The sequence below is a fragment of the Triticum urartu genome, chromosome 5A (genome assembly GCF_056163025.1).
Source record: "Triticum urartu cultivar PI428250 chromosome 5A, HENAU_Tu73, whole genome shotgun sequence".
In the NCBI taxonomy this organism is placed as follows: domain Eukaryota; kingdom Viridiplantae; phylum Streptophyta; class Magnoliopsida; order Poales; family Poaceae; genus Triticum; species Triticum urartu.
The window spans coordinates 94,568,729-94,593,819 of NC_141877.1; the positions used below are offsets into that span (position 1 = coordinate 94,568,729).

The window sequence follows — 25,091 nt, forward strand, 5'->3', positions numbered from 1 at the left end:
CACTTCTTCTCTTCCCTCTTATCTGCTAAACCTGAGACGGGTTTTAGGCTGGCGCAGTCCTTTTGGTCTCCCCTCGAACATGTTTCAAGTGCTGAAAATGAGAGTTTGATGATCCCCCCTCTGAAGAGGAGATTCTCGAAGCGATTCGATCGGCCAATTATAATGCGGCTTCCGGGCCTGACGGTTTCTCCATTCCTTTCTTTCGGCAATTCTGGCCTCAGCTAAAAGGCCTCATTCAGGCTATTATTCAAGGTTTCTGGCTAGGTACTGTAGACATCTCTAGACTGAACTACGCGGTTCTCACTCTCACCCCTAAGGTCAAAGGTGCTGACTTGATTTCCCAGTTTTGGCCCATTGCTTTAATTAACAATTTTGCGAAGATTCCGGCTAAGGGCTTGGCAACTAGGGTATCCCCGATCGCTCATCGTATCATTAGTCCTTTTCAATCTGCGTTCATAAAGGGGAGATTTATTCTAGACGGGGTGCTTTGCTTGCATGAGATAGTCCATGACCTGCGGACCAAGGGCACTAAGGCTGTGGTTCTTAAGCTTGACTTTGAAAAGGCCTATGACTCGGTGAGTTGGACTTTCCTTCGCCAAGTTCTTCTTACTAAGGGCTTCGAGGGTGCGGTGGTTCACCGTCTTATGCAGCTCGTCTCGGGTGGGCACACGGCTGTAGCGGTGAATGGGCAGATTACTAATTTCTTTGCTAATGGTAGGGGCCTTAGACAAGGGGATCCGGCGTCTCCGCTGCTCTTTAATTTCGTTGCGGATGCTCTTTCTCATATTCTTTCTCGAGCAGCTACTGCTGGGCACATTACGCCTGTTAGTTCTCACCCTCTCCCCAATGGCATCTCTCACCTTCAATACGCGGACGATACCATTATTATGGTTGAACTTAATGAAGACAGCATCACGAACCTGAAATTTCTCCTATTATGCTTCAAAGCGCTTTCGGGGCTTAAAATTAATTTCTCAAAGAGCGAAGTTGTTGTGACTGGGGTGTCTGATTCGGAAGCTCAGAGAGTGGCGCATCTTCTCAACTGTTCTCTAGGGTCCTATCCTCTCAAATACCTGGGCATTCCAATCTCCCCTCTCAAGCTTCTGGCAAAAGATTTTGCCCCGACAGTGACTAAAGTAGGAAATAGAGTTTTGTCGTGGAGAGGCCGCTATAATTCCTAGGCGGGCAAGGTTGCCCTCACTGATGCGTGCCTCTCCTCCCTTCTGATGTTTATAATGGGCTTCTATCTCTTGTCCGGAGGGATCCACGCTGGCTTCGACAAGCATAGGGGTGCCTTTTATTGGAACTCCTCTAATAATAAGCGCAAATATAGGATGGTTAAGTGGGACCTGATTTGCAGACCTAAGAGCTTGGGGGGCCTAGGCATCATTAACACTTTGGTCATGAACAAGTGCCTCATGATAAAATGGTGGTGGAAGATTATGTTCCTCGAGGAGCGCCCCACCTGGCTATATCTTCTCAAGGCTAAGTACTTCCCCTCCTCGAGCCCTATGGTCGCTTCCTCCTTTGGTGGCTCTCAGTTTTGGCGTCATCTCATTAAAGGTTGACCGATTTTCTGCTCCCTCGTTAAATTTGTAGTTCGGAATGGTAAGTCCACTCGTTTTTGGTTAGATTGGTGGGTAGGGGATACCACGCTTGCGATGGCCTATCCGACCTTGTTCTCGTTTTGTGCTGATCCCGAGCTCTCTATCTCTGAGCTTTCGGATCAGGGCTGGGTCCTTGATTTCCGTCGTACTCTGTCTCCTGTGGAGTTGGATGATTGGCAACGTCTTACTACCTGCTTTCCCTTGCTCTCGGAGGAAGAGGACTCGGTGGTCTGGCCCCTTTCTGCCTTGGGGCGTTTTTCTGTTAAATCTGCCTATTCCAAACTTGTATCGGGTGCCCGCACTGCTAAATTCAAGGATATTTGGTCCGCTCGCATTCCCCCTAAGATTAAAATTTTCCTATGGTAAGCTTTCCGGCGGAAGCTTCCTGCGGCCGATCAAATTAGGAAGAGGAAGGGGCCGGGCTCTGATAGATGTGCGCTTTGTGGGGCTCTTGAAAACACCAAGCATATATTTTTTTCATTGTTCTTTGGCGAAATTCCTCTGGAGTTGCATTAGACTTTGGCTTCATGTTAATTGGAATCCTTCTTCTTTTGAGGATTTGCGGCGCTGTGTTAATACTTTAGCAGGCCGGTCTAAGCGGGTTTTCTGGGTAGGCTGGGCAGCGATTTGTTGGTCGCTGTGGACTACTAGAAACAAGTTCACTATTGAACACATTTTCCCGGCTAATCCTATGAGTTGCTTATTTAAAGCCAATGTCTTTTTGCAGCAGTGGAGATTATTGACTAAGGAAGGTGACCTAGAGGCATTCGACGACATGCTATCCAAGATGAGATCTACGTCGTCTTCCCTGTTGCGGCGCTCTAGAAGAATGGCTTAGTTTCCGGTTCTTTTGGACTCTTTGCTGGCCTGCGTGCCTTGTTTGGCTGGTTGCCATTAGTTTCCAGTTCTTTTGGACTCTTTGCTGGCCTGCTTGCCTTGTTTGGCTGGTTGCCATGTACTCGCACTTCTTAACTTTGTTCTGCTTGGCTTATGTGTGGTTCGGATGGCTGTGTTGTGACTCTGCCTGATGGCTTTATCTATAAAGTCGGGCGCATACCTTTTATCTAAAAGAAATATATGGATGCAAGATATGCAACGTTGACAAACGCAATTTTATCACTGTACATGTTTCAAAGTTTTTTTTCGACTAATTTGCATTAAGACAGTTCAATCAGTCCAAATTTAAGAAAATTTTCCTAAAAGTACATGATCAGAGCTCTCAAATTCCTATGATTTCAATCAAGTCTATAGAAAAATGAACACAACCTGATCTTTCCTTCTTGGCGGTCACCATTTTGGGCGACCACCCCCATTCACCTTCCGTACGAGGTACGATCAAATTGACAATTTGACAAATTATGTGTGGTTGATTGCCATCCATAATTTGGCAGAAGAAAAAATCTCACTCACATTTCTAAACTAAACATTGCATCAAAATTTCACTAAATTTAGATTCCTCTATCGAGTGCAATTTAAGTAATAGACGTTAGGTGAGATTCTTTATATTGGAAACAAAGACAATAAAAGGGGAGATTTAAAATAGATTAGATAACGATGATTAGCAAAAACATACTTACCCTTCCTTGATGACAAAGTCAACATCATTGTTTCTCTCTCCTGCTTGGAGACACGTAGGCCAACTCTAGCCCTATACTTTTTTTGATACTATATATACTTCATTAAGAGCATTTTCAGCCGCGCCCTTAACAGGTCCCCTCAGGCCATTTTTTAGCGCCGGCGCCAAAAAAACGCCCGAGTCGCGCCCTCAGGATGCCGAAAAACGCTGGTTCGGCCTTTTTTTCCGCCCGGCGGTCACAGGCTGAACACGGCGCACCGGGGGGCAATTGGGGGCTCCGGCGCAAGGGAAAAGCGCGGCTGGCCCACGCCGTCAGGGGAAAAGTCAAGGTTTTCTTCCCCGACTCGCCTCCCACCCCCCGCGCCCTCGGCCGCCAGTAGCTATATCCCGACGCCGCCCGCCGGCTTTCATCACTAGATAGCCATTCCACGCCGGAAAAATAGCAGAGCTTCGCTGCGGCAGCCCCTCCAACAGCAGCTGGGCATTTCCGGCCGCCGTTTTCGGCCGTGAAGGGGCAGTTTAGCGGTGGGTACACGCCCACTGGGCGCAAGGTGTTCGGCGATTTGCCTGCCTCGGCGATGGACTTGGATGACGAGGAAGCGCTCGCCGCGCTGCTGGAGGAGGAAGCCAAGGCCGACGTCCAGAAAGAAGAGCATCTCATGGTGCTCGCTGTCCTCGCCCAGCTGCTGGCGAGCAATGAAAGCCGCGACGAGGTGGCTCGGCCCCGGGGCGGGTGAAAGCAAAGAACCGGCATCGTCTCGAAGGCTACTGCATGCTCTACTCCGACTACTTCGCGGATGCTCCACTTCACGGCGAGAAAACATTTCGGCGCCGTTATCGGATGAGCCGAAATCTCTTCCTCAGGATTGTGAATTCCATCCGGAAGTTCGACAACTACTTCAAGTGCAAGATGGATTGCACCGGCGCTCTTGGATTCACCTCCATCCAGAAGTGCACGACAGCGATGAGGATGCTTGCATACGGAGCTCCTGGTGATTCACTCGACGACTATGGGCGCATGGCCGAGTCCACTAGCATAGAGTGTTTCTACAAGTTCTGTCGGGTAGTGGTGGCAGTGTTTGGACCGCAATACTTGAGAACACCCAATGCGGAAGACACTGCTCGGATCCTAGCATAGAATGCAACAAGAGGATTTCCTGGGATGCTTGGAAGTATCGACTGCATGCATTGGAAATGGAAGAATTGCCCATTTGCTTGGCAGGGAATGTACAAAAGGCGCCAAAGGCGGTTGCAGTGTGGTACTTGAGGCGGTGGCCACACAGGACCTCTGGATTTGGCACTCCTTCTTTGGTATGCCAGGAACTCACAATGACATCAACGTGCTGCAGTGCTCTCCTGTCTTTGCCAAGCTTGTTGAAGGTCATTCTCCTCCGGTGAACTTCGAGATCAATGGGCGGCACTACAACAAGGGGTACTATCTAGCTGATGGCATCTATCCGAGATGGTCGACATTTGTGAAGACGATCTCAAACCATGTGCCAGGAGGCAAGAACGTCTGGTTGGCGAAGGTTCAGGAGGCTTGCAGGAAGGATATCGAGCGGGCATTTGGTGTGCTCCAATCTCGATTTGCTGTTGTCCGGTACCCCGCTCAGACCTGGTCGAAATATCAAATGTGGGAGATTATGACTTGCTGTGTCATCTTGCACAACATGATCATCGACAGCGAGCAAGAAAACCCAGTGTCTGACACTGAACCATAGTACAGGCAGGGTCCTCTAGCCGAAGTTGATCACCAGCTACCGGCAAACTGAACTGCCTATCTTAGTATGCGTCAGGAGATTCGAGACCCATAGGTGCATCATCAACTGCAGCAAGATCTGATAGACCATCTATGGAGGCTCAAGGGCGACGTCGGGCGCGACGTGTGATGAAATATGAGTTTTTATTTTTTTTGAACTATATAATTTGTATTGAACTATTTGTTGTTGTACTATTTTGTTGAAGTATTTGATATTTCTGTGATGAAATATGTGATAAAAAAATTTATGTGCATAATTAAACGCCGAACAATGGTGAACCACGCCGAATATGGGCCTATTGTCACACATATGGGCCCTTTATTCGCCGAAATGGGGCTGGAAAGTAGGCCAATATCGGCGCCTGGGGGCGACGACTGGGCGCGAAACCGCCCCCAGCGCCGATTGTATCACCGGCTCGTCCCCAAGGGACGATTTTTATGCATCCTGAAAGGGGGGAGGGGCGAACGACTGGAGATGCTCTAAGAAGTCAGAACGATGACCCATTGCTTCGCTGAAGAAGCATCGACCATTCCAGTACCGATTCAGCCTAAACTGAGTCGTCAAACTTCCAAGAGGCTACAGAGAGTATCCTATTCACATGAGCACAATCCATCCACCAGCTTCTCCCGATTTCCTTTTTCGTAGCTTCCTTTGTCTCTTTCTTACAAATTGGCGACAATTTCTACTCTCGGAAACATTTATTGGGACTTTGCACATGGTTGCCGTAAACAACGATACGGTACTCAGTCATCTAACCAACCATGGCTTGTGGATGGCGGCATCTTGGCCGTGTGGTTTGCTGAGGCGTGGGGCGCTGGTTTTTGTTTTGATAACAATGATGGCGTCGAGAGGAGTTTGGGTCGCGGAGAGGACTTCGGTACTTGGTTCTTTCTGGCATGTCCGATGTGCTCTTTGCTGGGTTGCTTGGTTGCTTTAAAATCAGAGCTATGGTGAAGCGACTCCAGGTGGCGATAATGACAGCACTCTGTGGTCATTTGCGGAGGGTATGGTCGGCGCAAGTCCTACATATTTTCCATAGATGGACAATAGACCATATAAGTAGCAGCTGGTGTAATGGGTTTAGATGGAGATGACACAAGAGTGAAGGAACTTTATGGTATAACAGATACCAACTTCATACAAGTTCAACGCCCCAAGACAACGATCTGAACCATATGCTATTGCAAATAAGATATGTAGCAGATCGTCTTAACGAAATGACTTTACAATCAAAGGGCATTTTATGGAAAATAGACAAGTATTACTGCTGTCTGGACGATGATATATAGAAGGTATTTCTGCTTTAGGCAATGTTAGCCCAGCACACATACCCAACATGAGGAGCTACTTAGACCATAAAGTCATTTTCAACAATGATGGCACATGCAACGACGACTCTACCTGATGTTCAACACTGCATATCTCCCTCCCCGTAGACCAAATGGTCAGCTATCTATATGATGCATCTATACTTATGTGGCTTGCTTCTTAAAATCAATGTAAAAAAAGCTATCATAAACTTCTTATAACGCTATGTATCAACATCCTATCTAAGTATCTATTTTCTTATGCTCCCATTGGTTATTCTTACGTGCATGGTGGAATGCTTGGTTTACTCTTGCCCTTCACGCCATGAGTGCAACATGTCATCTAGTTAGTTTAAAGGATGCAAACATAGAGAGAAACATGAATGGTTTTCTCTCGATGCTTGGTCATATCCTACTCTATGCCAGATTCAAGCATTATCGACCTTGCATGGCAAACCTTACTAAGGGATAACTTTACACAAAGTATGCGGTCTTTGTATCCTCACTAAATCTTGTGTCATTTACAATGTCGTCGATGAAGGCTCTCAAGTGATTCCTACACGTCTAGAAATCACACTCTTCGAAAGTAAAAAAAAAATCAAAGCAAAGTTCTTTGGAAGGAACTCCTCGCGTAAGCATGTGGGCTTGCACACGAACCCTAAAGTTTAGGGTCCCAGCCAATGTTCATACATGGTTACAAATAATATTTTTAGTTTTGATAAGTATAAAGAATGTTGAGAGAAAAGCAAAGGCCCATGAAAGATAGCACCCTATGCAACCCAATAGGCCAATACGTCAAGGACCTCCTAATTAGCAGCGAGTGCCTATATGGCGACCTACGCGCTGCGGAAGAAGCGAGCGCGCACCCCCACGCTCCCCCTTCGCGCACTGCTGGGCCGGCCCATGTGCGGGCCGGGACGCCGCCTTGTTTTTTTTGTTTTTCCTTTTTTTCAGTAATTCAGGATATCAAAAAGTGCTAAAATTTCAGAAAAAGTTGCTAATTTTAGTGAAACAATCACGATTTCGAAACGTATTCATGATTAGAGAAAAATGCCCGGGAATTCAAAAATTGTTCATGAATTTGTAAAAGATGTCCACAAATTCAAAAAATGTTCATGATTCAAAAAATGTTCGCTAATTCAAAAAAGGTTTGTGAATTTGAAAAAAATGTTCATGATTCAAAAAAATGCTCACTAATTTGAAAAATGTTCACGAATTTGAAAAAAATGTTTACTAATTCAAAAAATGTTTCTGAATTTGAAAAAATGTTCACGATCCAAAAAAAGTTTGCTAATTCGAAAAATATTCACGATTTAAAAAAATGTTTGTCAATTTGAAAAAAAATTCGTGATTCAAGAAAATGTTTGCTAATTCAAAAAATGTTCACGATTCAAAAAAAATGTTAGCTAATTCAAAAACTGTTCACGAATTTGAAAAAAAAAGTTCATGATTCAAAAAAAATCACTAATTCAAAAACTGTTCACAAATTTGGAAAAACAATGTACAAGATTTTGAAAATTTAGTCTATAATTTTAAAATGTTAATTATTTAGAAAAAATATTCATGAATTCAAAAACATATTCACTACTTAAGAGAATGTTCACAAATTTCTAAAAATGTCCAAAATTTAAGAAAATGTTCATAATTTCGAAAAAATGCTCGTAAGTTATCAAAAGTGTTCACGGTTACAAAAACATGTTCATGATTTTGGAGAATGTACACGAATCAGTAAAAATAAAACCACGGATTTGAAAAAATGTTCATCATTCTGAAAAAAGTTAACGACTTAAAAAATAAATCACAAATTATTAGATTTTCGGAAATAAAAAAAAGAGTAAAAATGAAAACATATAAGTAAAGAAAAAACAAAAAGAAAATAGAAAAAGAGAAAGAGAAAAAAACGAAAAACCCGGTTTAGGGAAGGTTCTTGAACCTTCCCAAAACCGGTTGGGGGTGAAACCCCGAAATGGGCTGGCTCATGTTAATAGCGGGGGGGGGGGGGGGGGGGGGGGGGGGGGTACGCGCCGTATAGGAACCCCGTAATTAGCACTTCATGCGCCAGTTCTCAAAGCTGGTGCTCAGGCAGCCGTCTCGCATAGGCCGACCTAGCAAGCACATTGGTCGCTCGTTCATTTCCTTGATTCACTCACGCAATGACGCGGGCCATTTTGCTCGTTCAGTTCACAGTCAACCATTGATCACTTGACCGTTGAATTTGGAAAAAACATGTATAAAAAACTTACTAATTTGAAAACAGTTCATGAATGAAAAAAGTGTAAAAGTTTGAAAAAAGTTCACATATTTTAAAAGTGTTAATGGATTTTAAAAAGATCATGAATTTCTTGAAATTGGAAAAAGTTCATGATTTTGAAAAAAAAAACATGAATTTAAGAAAATTTTGCGAGTTTAAAAAAAAATCGCATATTTGAAAAAAACACTAATTTGAAGAAAAAAATCGTGTGCTTGAAAAAAGGTTCATGGATTTGAAAAAAAGTTTGCGTGTTTGGAAAATATTCATGAATTTAAAAATTCAAGAATTTAAAAAATGTTCACATTTTTTTTAAAATATGTGAATTAAAAAAGTAAAAAGAGAAACAAGAAGAAAAACAAAAGAACAAACAATGCTTATCCTACGAAAAAACCAGAGGAACTAGTAAACCAATAAATAAAAATAAATAAAAAATAACACAAAAACCGAAAAAGGAACATTCTAGAGCCGGCGATCGAAGGGGTGATGATAGGGCCACGCTTGGCCCTGGGACACCTCGATCTACAACCGGCGGTCGCACCAATCTTGTGCGGCTCGGGCTTCATGGTGCTTTCCTCTCCCGCGATAGCGGCTGTTGAAATTTCGAAAGGGGAAGATGTGTGGTTAATACCAGTCTCCACCCAATTTATAAAGAACTAAAAGGATCCGGAGTGGCGGCACAACTCTCGAAGATTGCGCCGCCACTAGCGACGAGGTTGGTGGGGATCACCGATGGTCCTCGACCACAACCCATGCTTTTTCACCGGCCTATGCGGCATTGGCCTCCTTCCGGTGCCATCTTGGTCTCGGAGTCCTCGGGCATTCGGAGGTCGTAAGGCTAATATCCCTCTCATTCGGAAGCCCGACAAACAATCATGAACCTAGCGCAGGAGAGCCCCGAGGTAAGGCGAGACCTCTAGGGTAAGGCCCCTAAGTCGGGCAAGCCTCTCGGAGCTCAGCCAAGCCGAGCTTCCCATCGATTATCAACAAGATCAGGAGCCCGACTAGGTTCTCAAAGACGGAAGAAAACTCCAATTCCAGTCAGGCTCGACGGCTACCGACAGTGCCACACACTGGGGGCGGCTTCTCTACACTGAGCCCAACGGAAGGCCTAACTAGGTTCTGAAAGCACAAGTGCTCCTTGGGTGATTTTGGTAATTAATGTCAACATATCTCTTGTTAAACTAATACTTTTATCCATTATATTTCAGATGAGTTCAACAGTGGAGTGGTGTGGACAAGAGAATGTGGAACCCCTTCAAGATGTTAAGGACAAGAGATTGGCAAAAGCTCAGAAGCTCAAGACTCTACATTTTCATTTTAGTGATCCAAGATCACATTGAGTCCATAGGAAAGCCAATACTATTAAAAGGGGATGAGGTGTTGCTTAATGGCTTGCTTCCTCAAAGTGCTTAGTGATATGCTCCAAGGCCCTCAACCACTTTCTAATTTCCACATATGTCCCAAACCAAAAGTCAAACTCGGCCCCACCGATTTGATCTATCCGGCGCCACCGAGTTCACTTGACATAGCCACTGCCAGAAGCCCTAATCAGTTTGGTCTCGCCGATGGGATCTCGGTCTCACCGAGATGGGCTCGAAAAATCTCTGTTACCTGTTGCAATTATTTCGGTCCCACCGAGATACAATCGGTCCCGCCAAGTTTGTCTGACCAACTCTCTGTTTAGCTTATTACCAAAATCGGTCCCACCGAGTTTGTGTAATCGGTCAACCGAGTTGAGGTTTTACCCTAACCCTAGCACATTGGTCCCACCGAGTTGATCATATCGGTCCCACCGAAAATCCTAACGTTCATATTTTGAACTAAATCGGTCTGACCGATTTCTCGATTCGGTCCCACCGAGTTTGGTGAATTGTGTGTGACGGTTAGATTTTGTGTGGAGGCTATTTATACCCCCCATCCACTCTTCATTTGTGGAGAGAGCCATCAGAACGTGCCTACACTTCCAACATGCATTTTCTGAGAGAGAACCACATACTCATGTGTTGATACCAAGATATTCCATTCCAACCACAAGAATCTTGATCTCTAGCCTTCCCCAAGTTGCTTTCCACTCAAATCATCTTTCCACCAAATCCAAATCTATGTGAGAGAGTTGAGTGTTGGGGGGACTATCATTTCAAGCACAAGATCAAGGAGTTCATCAACACACCATCTATTACCTTTTGGAGAGTGGTGTCTCCTAGATTGGTTAGGTGTCACTTGGGAGCCTCCGTCAAGATTGTGGAGTTGAACCAAGGAGTTTGTACGGGCAAGGAGATCACCTACTTCGTGAAGATCTACCCTAGTGAGGCAAGTCCTTCGTGGGCGATGGCCATGGTGGGATAGACAAGGTTGCTTCTTCGTGGACCCTTCGTGGGTGGAGCCCTCCATGGACTCGCGAAGCCGTTACCCTTCATGGGTTGAAGTCTCCATCAACGTGGATGTACGATAGCACCACCTACCGGAACCACGCCAAAAATCTCCGTGTCTACATTGCGTTTGGATACTCCAATCCCATCCCTTTACTTTCTTGCAACTTGCATGCTTTACTTTCCGCTGCTCATATACTCTTGCCATGCTTTCTTGAAATGTATTTTGAATGTTTAAACTTGTGCTAAAACTCCACCTTAACTTGAAGAAATTAAAAACTGCTACTTTTCCTTGTTGAGGGTCTAATCACCTGTAACACCCATAATGCAGCTATATCTCCCACATGACGGGGCACGACTTAGAGGCATAGCCGCATCGTAGGCTTGTCACAAGAGGGGTAATCTTCACATATCCCATGTACTGAATAAGTAAGGATAAAGAGTTGGCTTACAATCGCCATATCACACAATACATAAATAATCCATACATCAACCAGAGTACAATCAAGGTCCGACTACAGAACCAAAATAAAAGAAGACAACTCCAAATGCCAGATTCCCAATCGTCCCAACTGGGCTCCACTACTGATCAACCGGAAAAGACATATAACAACGATCAAGATCTTCATCGAGCTCCCACTTGAGCTCGGTTGCGCTACCTGCACTGGTATCATCGGTACCTGCAACTGTTTGCAAGTATATGTGAATCACGAGGACTCAGCAATCTCACACCCGCGATATGAAGACTATTTAAGCTTATGAGTAGGAGAAGGTAGTGAGGTGGAGCTGCAGGAAGCACTAAGCATATATGGTGGCTAACATACGCAAATGAGAGCGAGAAGAGAAGCAACGCAATGGTCGAGAAGCTAGAAGTGATCCTGAAAACTACTTACGTTCAAGCATAACACAAGACCGTGTTCACTTCCCGGACTCCGCCCAAAAGAGACCATCACGGCTACACACGCGGTTGATGCATTTTAATTAGGTTAAGTGTCAAGTTCTCTACAACCGGACATTAACAAATTCCCATCTGCCACATAACCACGGGCACGGCTTTGGAAAGTTCAAAACCCTGCAGGGGTGTCCCAACTTAGCCCATCACAAGCTCTCACGGTCAACGAAGGATATTCCTTCTCCTAGGAAGACCCGATCAGTCTCGGAATCCCGGCTACAAGACATTTCGACAATGGTAAAACAAGACCAGCAAAGCCGCCCGATGTGCCGACAATCCCGATAGGAGCTGCACATATCTCGTTCTTAGGGCAACACCGGATAGGTCAAGCTACGAGTAAAACCAGCCCTCAAGTTGCCCCGAGGTGGCCCCGCAGGCTGCCCGGTTCAGACCAACACTTAGAGAAGCATTGGCCCGAGGGGGGGGGTTAAAATAAAGATGACCCTTGGGTTAATTACTCCCAAGGGAAAGGTATAGGTTGCTAGGAAAATGTAAAACCAAGGTTAGGCCTTGCTGGAGGAGTTTTATTCAAAGCGAATTGTCAAGGGGTTCCCATAACACCCAACCGCGTAAGGAACGCAAAGTCAAGGAACATAACACCGGTATGACAGAAACTAGGGCGGCAAGAGTGGAACAAAACACCAGGCATAAGGCCGAGCCTTCCACCCTTTACCAAGTATATAGATGCATTAATTAAAATAAAAGATATTGTGATATCCCAACATATCCATGTTCCAACATGGAACAAACTTCAGCTTCTCCTGCAACTAACAATGCTATAAGAGGGGCTGAGCAAAAACGGTAACTTAGCCAAACAACGGTTTGCTAGGAAGGAGGGTTAGAGGCTTGACATGCCAATATGGGAGGCATGATAAACAAGTGGTAGGTAGCGCGACATAGCAATAGAGCGAACAACTAGCAAGCAAAGATAGAAGTGATTTCGAGGGTATGGTCATCTTGCCTGAGATCCCGCAAGGAAGAATAACGAGTCCATGAAGAAGACAAACGGACGTAGTCGAACGGATCCTCACAACTCCGAAACGAGACCGAAGCTAACGAGAAAAGCAACCCGGAAAGAAGAAAGCAACGTAGTAAACAACCATCACATAAACATGGCATGATGCACAACCAAGTATGATGCATGTCCGGTTTAATGATCCATGGCATGGCATGGCAAAGTGCACAAACAATACTACAAATTAAGTGGAGCTCAATATGCAACGAGTTGCGTATTGACGAAACACCACATGACTTATTTTGTTCCCTCTCGGTTATGTACCCAACAATATTAAATGTTACTAAACATGGCAAGAGGTGAAGCATAAAGAAACTATCTATCTAAGCAATTTAAATGGGGCCAGATATAACAAACAACAAATCCGGAAAAATGCCCATAAACATTTGGCAATTTGATGAAAACAACAATTTAAACATTTTAAATGTTATTATCATGATGCGGATGACATGTGCAAGTTTTATGCAATTTTATGAAAAGGTTGACATGACCATGATATGAAGCATTGTCGCCATGGCGGAAGGAAAAGGAAGCCACGACAACGAATCCGAATATGATGCCATGCAACATATCGGTTCTGGTAGCTCATGGAGATACCGGTGCAAAAGGAAATGTGACGGGAGTGTGCAAAAGATGGTGGGGTGATCCCAGTAACCGGGTTCCCACGGGTTAGCGGCAAACAAGGAGGACTAAGCAAGTGACACCTCGGACACGGTGCAAACAAAGGGTGCATCTCATACAACACAAGCAATCGTTCTCAAACGGTCGTCTCAACGTTATACCTTTGAAGCGTGCGGTTCGGGACGGTGCAATGTAGAGGAAGTAGACGTTCTCGGGACGGTCGTAGTGGAAGTAGTTGTACTATCGGTCCTCGGCGATGGTAGTGGAAGTAGTGGTTCACGAGTCGAAGAGGAAATGGTCGTTCATGTTCGGGAAGCGGTAGAGGTCCGGGTCTTCGGCAACGGTCGTCGTACACGCTCCGAGTTTGTCGGTAGAGGTTCTCACATGCTCCAGGTTCGTAGGTAGAGGTTCTCGCGATCTCGGCGACGGTAGTGGTACCCGTTTTCATAGACGTTCGGGGTCGTGGGTAGTTGAGCACAATCGTTGTTGGACTTGACGGATCCGATGCCTCCGGGCGTAGTGGTACATGTTCGTTTTCGGAGAGGTACTTGGCGTACTTCGTCTCGCAGTGTAGTCGAACTTGACGTATCCGAGGGCTCCGGGCGTCGTGGTACTTGTCGAAATCCACATCGGGTGTAATTGTACATTTTTAAATGGAACTTGGCGCATCATCGTGTAGTCGTACATCGAGGCAGGGATAGCTCGGCCACGCGCGCTGGACGGGTAGAGGCAGACCCGAGCATGGTCAACGCCCACACGCGCTCATCCCTGGGTGGACGCAAAGTAGGGCATGACTTTCCTGCTCGAGCAGGTGCGAGGCAAAGGAGGTAGCCGGAGTTGGCCGCTCCGGTGGAGGGAGCCGAGGAGCTCGAGGAGGACCGAGTGGAAGCTGGAGCTTCTACTGCTTGTGGACGACGGGGACGGCACAACGCGGAGGGGCTCGGTGGTGCTGGCAGTGGGGAGGTCGAGGTCGCCGGAAACAGAGGCTGAGAGGCGGCCGGGCTTCGGCCGTCGAGGGCTCCGGTGGCCGGCATAGTCGATGGAGGAGGCGAACGGCGGGTCGGGCGTGCAATGACGGCGACCGGTGGGGTCAAGGTGCGGGAGGCGGGGACTAGGCGCGGTGCGGCTCGTTGACGGGGCGGCGCGAGGCGGCGGCCTCCTGGTGTTTGCCGATAGCGGCGAGGCGCGGTGACCAGCGTGGAGGTGGAGAGGCGGGGACGAGGTGCAGGAGAGGAAGGCGGAAGGCGAGCACGAGGGCTGTGGGGGAGAGGTGGGCGCCAGAGGAGGACGAAGGGGAGAGATGGGGATCGGGAGATGGGGTTCCCTGGCGGCGGGGTGCAGACGAGGGAGAGGGAGAGATAGGATCGGGCAGGGGAGAGGATTAGGTTAGGATTAGGATTAGGTGGGCCTAGTGGATGGATGGGCCGGCCGGTCTGAGGCTGCAGTTGGGCTGCTCTCTTCTATTCCCTCCTTCAACCCTCTTCCATAAACAGAAAATCAAAGAAAGAAGGGGAGAGAAAAGAAATGGGTGGACAAAGAATTTGGGCATGCGGATTATTTTCCCGGAATCACAAAATACGAGGAATTTGACAAAAATGGCTTGAGGATTTTCAGAGGAAGTAAAATCCACACATGTTGGATTTAACTTGGCAAGTTTGAATTTTGAAACCCATTCAAATGAACTTCAAATGGGTTGAAATTATAGGAGGTGACCCTACACAATAGATGTGTTTTATGGGAAGATTTGGAACATTAATGGGTAAAGTAAAATTGCAACTCAATTTTACTAAAAGACCCCAAAGGAGGAAAAGGAATTGAGTAGGAAAAAGGAAATTTGAAGAATGGTGCATATGTGTTATGGGTGATTCCAAGCCAAAGGAATGGTTTAATATAGCTCCCTAAATATTAGGAGGATATGTTATAAAGAGAATCACCATGTGAATACCCTCGGTTTAAATGGACCGAAGACCCATGCAATTTATTTAGTTGAGTTTTAAGAAGAGGTGCAAGAAGGCATGATGCAATGCACATGATGCAAAAATGAAAGCAACGAACCAAACAAATCACACGACGAATCACGGAAAACATGGAAGGCATCTGGAGCGTCGGTCTTGGGGCGTCACAACACTCCACTACAAGAGGATCTCGTCCCGAGATCTAGGATGGCACCGGGGAGAAACGGAAGAGAAAGAGAAGAGGTAAAACTAAGTTGATTCTTTGACAAACGCGTGAAACCAAAGAACCTTGAGAGGTTAAACCATTTCGAGAAAAGAGTACAACGGAGATGAACGAAGTTGAAAACACTTCGTTAGAAAAGAGGAACAATGAACATTACTAGAACCTTGCAGGTTGAAAGACATAAGAAAAGGGTTACAATGGACAAAAAGTACATGCAAGCACTCCGATTGAAACGAGATGTACAAGGAACGATAAAGATCAATTACGACAACACTCCGGTTGGAAATGGAAGGCATATAATATGGACTTGGCAAAAATGAAAGCACTTGGATGAGACTCCGGTTAGAAGAGGAATGATAGACACAACACTCCGGTTAAAACAAAGATAGAGAAGGAATACAAATGATATAATTTGGATAGCACTCCGACTGTAAATGGAAGGAATTGAACATGATCTTGACAAACAAGATGATGGGTCGAAGAGAGCAACATCACAATGCCTCCGGAACAAATGTAAGAATGGAATCAAAAGAACGGAGGAGAAAACAACATCTTCTACCTCAATTGAGCTTGAAAAGCATCTTTAGGAGAAGGGTCGAACGGAGTTGTTGGAAAACCAACAACGAAAAGAGTAAGCTTGTTATGGGCTTATGGAAAACATCTCGAAATCTTGAGGTGAAATTCTGCCACTAACGAAAAACAATAGATTGGATTGATATGAACAAGGAGACGAGAAACTTATTTCACCGGGAGGCTAAATGAAGAGCTTGGGTCATTTATAAGCACCATAAATAGCAACAATCCTTAGGGGAAGCTTTAGGTGAAATATAACCCAAGATAACTCCAACGAAGAGATTGATGGATTGAGAAGAGCTCATGCTCGAAGAAATTGATGGGTTTAACTATCTCATTCTTGAGAACTGTTGAATCATGACACACGAAGGGAAATTGTCAAGAGTGACGTAACACCACCTCAAAAGATAAGGTAGACGAATTGCGTTCCAGAATGCAAGATGAAGAATGCTTGAACTCCTCAAAACAAGACATGTGTTGAACACCATGTTTATTTGAGAGTATAGCTTGGCGGATCATAACTTCAAGAGAAATCTTAAAGAACGAATGAAGAATGAAAGAAATCCTTGATGAGACACCATCTTGAGCCTCCATGAAGAACTCCGGATAGGAAAATAAAAAGAAAGAGAAGTAGAAAACACAAGGTGAATCCTTGCAATGATTTTGATGAATCTACGTGGTGATATAATTGAGAGATCTTGGAACTCCGGGAAAGTATGAAGCACTTGAACCGAGAATTTACTCATCGTGAACAAACTTCGGAAGAATGAATCCATCACTTGGATGAGGCAAGAATAAGAATTATGTGATGCATATCCTACACCAATTTAAATTGATGACAAACAACGGATTTGGCATACTACTTATTCTCGTAGAACGGATTAAGATAGATATGGCGCAAATTGGGAAGGTCTTGATGGATCCCCCGGTGGGGTTTGGAAACAACGAATGAATTAATATGATAACGAAGGAAAAGAAATCTTGAATGAACCACCGTAAGAATTGAAAATGAAAGTAGCAAAGGCACAATTCACCGGGAAGAATTGGAAAACGAATGAAGATACTTGCTGGGATTTAGATACATGAGAACAAAGAGATCATGAACTGATTAGAGGATATTTGAACGATGCACCGGTAAGATTTGAAGAACGAGAGCTGAAAGCTGAGAATAAGTAATATTTGAAAAGATGGCCTTCAGAGGAAAGAAATGGAAACAACTCATGAAATGCTCCGGATGGGTGAAAAGAATTCTCACAATCGAAAACAATTATGAGAGGATGGCATCAAGCTAGAATCATGAATCTTTGAGAGAACGGATAAGATTTGGAGGAAAACTCTTGTTCGGTCTTCGAATGCAGAGAATGACGATGAGAAACACCACCACAAATTGTTGAGGCACTCCGGAATGAAAAATTATAAAGGTTGAACCAACGATGATAGAATGTGAAAGATCTTGGAGAAGGCATTTGACTGATGATAACTCATTCTTACGTCAAACTTGGAAAAGAATTTGAGAGTAACTCCGAGAAAATTAGAAGAGTCAGGTAAGATCCTGGGAAAAGACATGTGGGTTAGGGCCCACTCAAAAGATACACCGTTGAACGATTTAAAAGAGAGATTGCGCCGGTTGAATTAAATGGCTTGAATGAGATTACAACCTCGAAAGAGCTTGAACGAATGCAGAGTGGAAACACGAATCTTTGAGATATCTTCAGCACTCCGGAACAATTGAATAGTGAGAAGTGGATGATTAAGAGGTGCACCGGCATGAGAAAACATTTGAAACGAGGAAAAGATATGATCGACAAAGCTTGAATTTAATCCACCGAAGAAGAAAAAGAATGAAGAATGACGAACTTGAAGCTCCGTTAGTATCTTCCTGAGAATCACCGGATAAGAACATTGATTGAACAAAAATGAAGAGACTTCACATCCATAAAATAGATACTTGATTAAGAAATTTGAGTCCTTGAAGAAACAAGGGTGGGAGGGTGGGAAACCAAGGCAACTTGGGCAGATGGAATGAACACCGTTGGGAGAACTGAGAGGTGATCTTGCGAATGTTGAAATGATCGGATCCACTTGAAGAGAAGCTCACCGGTTGAGAAGAAATTGGGATGACAAACTCGATGATCAAGAAGGATTAGTATTCACATATAAATATGTTAACACCGTTTAGGAAAGGTATGGAATCCACATTTGACTTCGAAGCAACTCGAATACCACAACTCAAAACAAAACAAAGGATTGCTTGCAAAATAAGCCGGAAACAAACATATGATAGATCCCATATCGTATCATGTGTTCGTTGGAAAGATATCCTATGAGCTACTTGAATTCCCACTTATAAACTCCCAAAACTTTCTAGTTATGCAATCAGGTGTTGGGGATACAGGGGAAGCATAATATCTCAGCCAAACTAACAATCCCTACATCCAGCTATATCCATCCTTCAACACATAACCAAGAAACCTTCGAAAATCATGTACCTTAACCTTTGAAAAGCATACGTTATACGAGTTATGGCAATACTCCCAAACTCCCGCCCTAGTACTGGGTGGCGTCGAGGTTATCTCACCAACAACTATATAAAAGAGATTTTCGATGTCGGCGAAACTCAGGTATTCCAGAACTGCAACGATAAAATTGCGACGACAACACCTCGAAGCTCAACTCCCCGGGACACTGCCACAACCCCTAAATGTCAGGAGGCACCAAGAACAATGTTCTCGGCACAAGAATATCGGAACGATTCCAAGATACCCGCGTGATCCTAATTTTTTTTGTTAAATTTGAGAAGAGAAAAGTCAAAACTTCTACGTCAGGAGGCCTCACCAGAGCGACGAAGGGACTGAGGAGTAAAATGAATCCTACTCTCCGATATATATAATCCTAAGACTCAAAATTTTTTGTTCTAGACTCAACAACGTCAACGGTTCTATCAAGCAGGGGGCTCCTAAGTCGGGGATGGATCTGATTACCAACTTGTCACACCCACAATGCGGCTATATCTCCCACGTGTCGGGGCACGACTTAGAGGCATAGCCGCATGGTAGGCTTGTCGCAAGAGGGGTAATCTTCACATATCCCATGTACTGAATAAGTAAGGGATAAAGAGTTGGCTTACAATCGCCCCTTCACACAATACATAAATAATCCATACATCAACCAGAGTACAATCAAGGTCCGACTATGGAACCAAAATAAAAGAAGACAACCCCAAATGCCAGATTCCCGATCGTCCCAACTGGGCTCCACTACTGATCAACTGGAAAAGACACATAACAACGATCAAGATCTTCATCGAGCTCCCACTTGAGCTCGGTTGCGCCACCTGGACTGGTATCATCGTTACCTGCAACTGTTTGGAAGAATCTGCGAGTCACGAGGACTCAGCAATCTCACACCCACGAGATGAAGACTATTTAAGCTTATGGGTAGGAGAAGGTAGTGAGGTGGAGCTGCAACAAGCACTAAGCATATATGGTGGCTAACATACGCAATTGAGAGCGAGAAGAGAAGCAACGCAACAGTCGAGAAGCTAGAAGTGATCAAGAAGTGATCCTGAAAACTACTTACGTTCAAGCATAACACAAGACCGTGTTCACTTCCCAGACTCCGCCGAAAAGAGACCATCATGGCTACACACGCGGTTGATGCATTTTAATTAGGTTAAGTGTCAAGTTCTCTACAACCGGACATTAACAAATTCCCATCTGCCACATAACCGCGGGCACGGCTTTGGAAAGTTCAAAACCCTGCAGGGGTGTCCCAACTTAGCCCATCACAAGCTCTCACGGTCAACGAAGGATATTCCTTCTCCCGGGAAGACCCGATCAGTCTCGGAATCCCGGTTACAAGACATTTCGACAATGGTAAAACAAGACCAACAAAGCCGCCCGATGTGCCGACAATCCCGATAGGAGCTGCACATATCTCGTTCTCAAGGCAACACCAGATAGGTCAAGCTACGAGTAAAACCAGCCCTCAAGTTGCCCTAAGGTGGCCCTGCAAGCTGCCCGGTTCGGACCAACACTTAGAGAAGCACTGGCCCGGGGGGGGGGGGGGTTAAAATAAAGATGACCCTCGGGTTAATTACTCCCAAGGGAAAAGTATAGGTTGTTAGGCAAATGTAAAACCAAGGTTGGGCCTTGCTGGAGGAGTTTTATTCAAAGCGAACTGTCAAGGGGTTCCCATATCACCCAACCGCGTAAGGAACGCAAAGTCAAGGAACATAACACCGGTATGACGGAAACTAGGGCGGCAAGAGTGGAACAAAACACCAGGCATAAGGCCGAGCCTTCCACTCTTTACCAAGTATATAGATGCATTAATTAAAATAAAAGATATTGTGATATCCCAACATATCCATGTTCCAACATGGAACAAACTTCAGCTTCTCCAGCAACTAACAACGCTATAAGAGGAGCTGAGCAAAAGCGGTAATATGGGAGGAGGGTTAGAGGCTTGACAAGGCAATATGGGAGGCATGATAAACAAGTGGTAGGTAGCGCGACATAGCGATAGAGCAAACAACTAGCAAGCAAAGATAGAAGTGATTTCGAGGGTATGGTCATCTTGCCTGAGATCCCGCAAGGAAGAAGAATGAGTCCATGAAGAAGACAAACGTACGTAGTCGAACGGATCCTCACAACTCCGAAACGAGACCGAAGCTAACAAGAGAAGCAACCCGGAAAGAAGCAAGCAACATAGTAAACGACCATCACATAAACATGACATGATGCACAACCAAGTATGATGCATGTCCGGTTTTATGATCCATGGCATGGCATGGCAAAGTGCACAAACAATACTACAAATTAAGTGGAGCTCAATATGCAACGAGTTGCGTATTGACGAAACACCACATGACTTATTTTGTTCCCTCTTTGTTATGTACCCAACAATATTAAATGTTATTAAACATGGCAAGAGGTGAATCATAAATAAACTATCTATCTAAGCAATTTAAATGGGGCCGGATATAACAAACAACAAATCCAGAAAAATCCCCATAAACATTTGGCAATTTAATGCAAACAACAATTTAAACATTTTAAATGTTATTATCATGATGCGGATGACATGTGCAAATTTTATGCAATTTTATGAAAAGGTTGACATGACCATGATATGAAGCATTGTCGCCATGGCGGAAGGAAAAGGGGGCCACGGCAATGAATCCAAAAATGATGCGAAGCAACATATCGGTTCCGGTACCTCATGGAGATACCGGTGCAAAAGGAAATGTGACGGGGGCGTGTAAAAGATGGTGGGGTGATCCCGGTAACCGGGTTCCCACATGTTAGCGACAAACGAGGAGGACCGAGCAAGTGACAACTCGGACACGGTGCAAACAAAGGGTGCATCTCATACAACACAAGCAATCGTTCTCGGACGGTCGTCTCGACGTTATACCTTTGAAGCGTGCGGTTCGGGACGGTGCAATGTAGAGGAAGTAGACGTTCTCGGGACGGTCGTAGTGGAAGTAGTGGTACTATCTGTCCTCAGAGATGGTAGTGGAAGTAGTGGTTCACGAGTCGAAGAGGAAATGGTCGTTCATGTTCGGGAAGCGGTAGAGGTCCGGATCTTCAGCAACGGTCGTCGTACACGCTCCGTGTTCGTCGGTAGAGGTTCTTGCGATCTCGGCAACGGTAATGGTACCCGTTTTCATAGACGTTCAGGGTCGTGGGTAGTTGAGCACAGTCGTTGTTGGACTTGACGGATCCGATGCTTCCGTTCATAGTGGTACATGTTCGTTTTCGGAGAGTTACTTGGCGTACTTCGTCTCGCAGTGTAGTCGAACTTGACGTATCCGAGGGCTTTGGGCGTCGTGGTACTTGTTGAAATCCACATAGGGTGTAATTGAACATTTTTAAACGGAACTTGGAGCGTCATCGTGTAGTCGTACATCGAGGCAGGGGCAGCTCGGCCACGCGCGCTGGACGGGTAGAGGCAGACCTGAGCATGGTCAACGCCCACACGCACTCGTCCCTGGGTGTATGCGAAGTAGGGCAGACTTTCCTGCTCGAGCAGGTGCAAGGCAAAGGAGGTAGCCGGAGTTGGCCGCTCCGGTGGAGGAAGCCGAGGAGCTCAAGGAGAACCTACTGGAAGCTGGAGCTTCTGCTGCTTGTGGATGGCGGGGACGGCACAACGCGGAGGGGCTCGGTGGTGCTGGCAGTGGGAAGGTCGAGGTCGCCGGAAATAGAGGCTGAGACGCGGCCGGGCTTCGGTCGTCGAGGGCTCCGGTGGCCGGCGCAGTCGATGGAGGAGGCGAACGGCGGGTTGGGCGTGCAATGACGGCGACCGGCGGGGTCAAGGTGCGGGAGGCGGGGACGAGGCGCGGTGCGGCTTGTTGACGGGGCGGCGCGAGGCGACGGCCTCCTAGTGTTTGCCGACAGCGGTGGGGCGCGGCGACCAACATGGAGGTGGAGAGGCAGGGACGAGGTGCAGGAGAGGAAGGCGGGAGGTGAGCACGAGGGCTGCGGGGGAGAGGTAGGCGCTGGAGGAGGACGAAGTGGAGAGATGGGGATCGGGAGATGGGGTTTCTTGGCGGCGGGGTGGAGACGATGGAGAGGGAGAGATGGGATCGGGTAGGGGAGAGGGTTAGGTTAGGATTAGGATTAGGTGGGCCTAGTGGATGGATGGGTCGGCCGGTCTGAGGCTGCAGTTGGGCTGCTCTCTTCTATTCCCTCCTTCAATCCTCTTCCATAAACAGAAAATCAAAGAAAGAAGGGGAGAGAAAAGAAATGAGTGGACAAAGAATTTGGGCATGGGGATTATTTTCCTGGACTCACAAAAATACGAGGAATTTGACAAAAATGGCCCGAGGATTTTCAGAGGAAGTAAAATCCACATGCGTTGGATTTAACTTGGCAAGTTTGAATTTGAAACCCATTCAATGAACTTCAAATGGGTTGAAATTATAGGAGGTGACCTGTAGCTACCCGACCTCAGATGGTCAAGTCTCCGTGCTTCAGTGTCATCCCTGGATTGGTAATGCTGATACACACAGTTCTCGAAGGATTTATAACAAAGTGGCAATCACACACTTATTATATCGAATGTCTCAAGAGAGAACTTATTACAATAAATATGGCTTAAGGCCATCTAATACGATAACAATGGAAGGCTTGGAAGATAAAGTGAGTCCATCAACTCCAACGGCATAGCTGAGTGCATGACAAACGACCTATCGCACCTTACTCCTTATCTGAAAAGTCTGCAACATGATATGTTGCAGCCCGAAAACGGGTCAGCACAAGGAATATGATGGCAATGTAACACAGGAGAGTAATGAATAGATAAAAGCTATCACTATATGCATATATGGCTGGTGGAGGCTGTATGGTTAATATGTTTTGCAAAAAAGCCATTTTTTCCCTACGACAAAGGAATATATTTTATTTAACTATCATGGTAGTTGAACAATATTGAGAAGGTTCCTCCAAATCAATCCCAAGTAAAAGTAATTATCAACCATGACTAGTTTATACACTCTGCAGAGGTTTGCGCAATTTTCCCCACAAGACTCGATCTCCTCCGTTGTATTTCTCGCACTGCATTGTGTTTGAGAAACGGATGACCGAGACACAGTCTTTCAGAAGCATTTGCTCTCTACTCCGGGCGGACCGGTACACCTACAATCCCCTACATCTTCTAGTCCACCTCTTCAAGAGCTCACGCAACCTACTCAACTATGCCAGAGCCCATAATGGCTTGTGGCTGCACACGGAAGTTTCTAGCATGAATAGTCTTATGATCTCTTTGAGCTTGGGTGGTGGACCGTATGATGATCACACGGGTACTCCGGGATATCCTAGGACAACACTGGATTCTCCAGGTGCCCACAAGCAATCCACCCAGATGTGTATTAAAGTTGCCACGTTAAGTTGAACCATTAATTAACAACTCACATCTGTTATGGATACACTCAAACCCAATCCACGTCTACGGGCATAGCATGGCAATATAAGCATAACGTAGAAGTAACTCCCAAGGGTTTGATAATAAAACATGTAATAGGTTCTACCTCATTATCTACTTCCCAGACCCACATGTTAAGAGATCCTACTCATGCAATGTGTGAAGGTTGAAACTAATGCATAAAAACTGGGTGATAAAGGGGTATGATCAAAGTGTTTCTTGCTTTGCTGACGATCTGCAAATCCTAAAGACTCGTAGTAGCACGCTTCGCACTCCCGGTGTTCTATCACAAACAAACAATAGCATACATAAGCAATCAAGCAAAGATGCATGGGTAAATCTCGAATAAGAAGATCTAACCGGAAAGTTCAACTGAAGAACTCCGGTTTGCAAAAATAATCAAACCAAACGGAGCAACGAAACTCAAACTACGAAAGAAACAAGATCCAATTACTATTCTGGACTAAAGTCAAATTTTATAGTACCAAAATCTTGTTCAAGTTGATTAAACAGAAAGAGGGCTTCAAGACGAAGATCTAGGCGCTTGAATCGCCTGATTCCGATAAACGAGCGAAAAGATAAACTAAAACAAAAAACAGGGCAGAAATCACGATCGAAAATAATCGTGGGAAAGCCCTGGAAATAGAAAACTAACGAACAGGCAAACGAATGAACGTTCGCTGTCTGCGATTAACGGGTGAAGACCATTCGTTAAAACGAACGTACGAACGGGCATTCGCTAAATAACTAAACCGGAGAAAAAATTAAACCGATCTAAAAGAAAATAACCGCGGGTTCTAAAAAAACAACATTACGGTTTTCCGGCAAAAACTGGCGGCGGCGGCGGCTACCTCGGGACGGGACGACGGCGGCTCCGGCGGAAGTTCGGCGGCGGTGGCGAGCAACTCCGGTGGGCGGCGGAATCGGTGGCGAGGCGACGGGCGGCGACGACGGCG

At 45.5% G+C, this 25,091-nt stretch overlaps 1 protein-coding gene across 1 annotated transcript; it reads right to left on the minus strand.

The window, feature by feature from the left end:
• Positions 1–3,310: 3,310 nt before the first annotated feature.
• Positions 3,311–6,540, minus strand: LOC147970446 (uncharacterized). Its single transcript, XM_087523441.1, has 2 exons — positions 6,535–6,540; positions 3,311–3,988 (listed from the first exon to the last, which is right to left on the minus strand). Exons 1-2 carry the CDS (start codon positions 6,538–6,540, stop codon positions 3,311–3,313), a joined length of 684 nt encoding a protein of 227 aa, XP_087379567.1.
• Between the last annotated feature and the right edge of the window lie 18,551 nt (positions 6,541–25,091).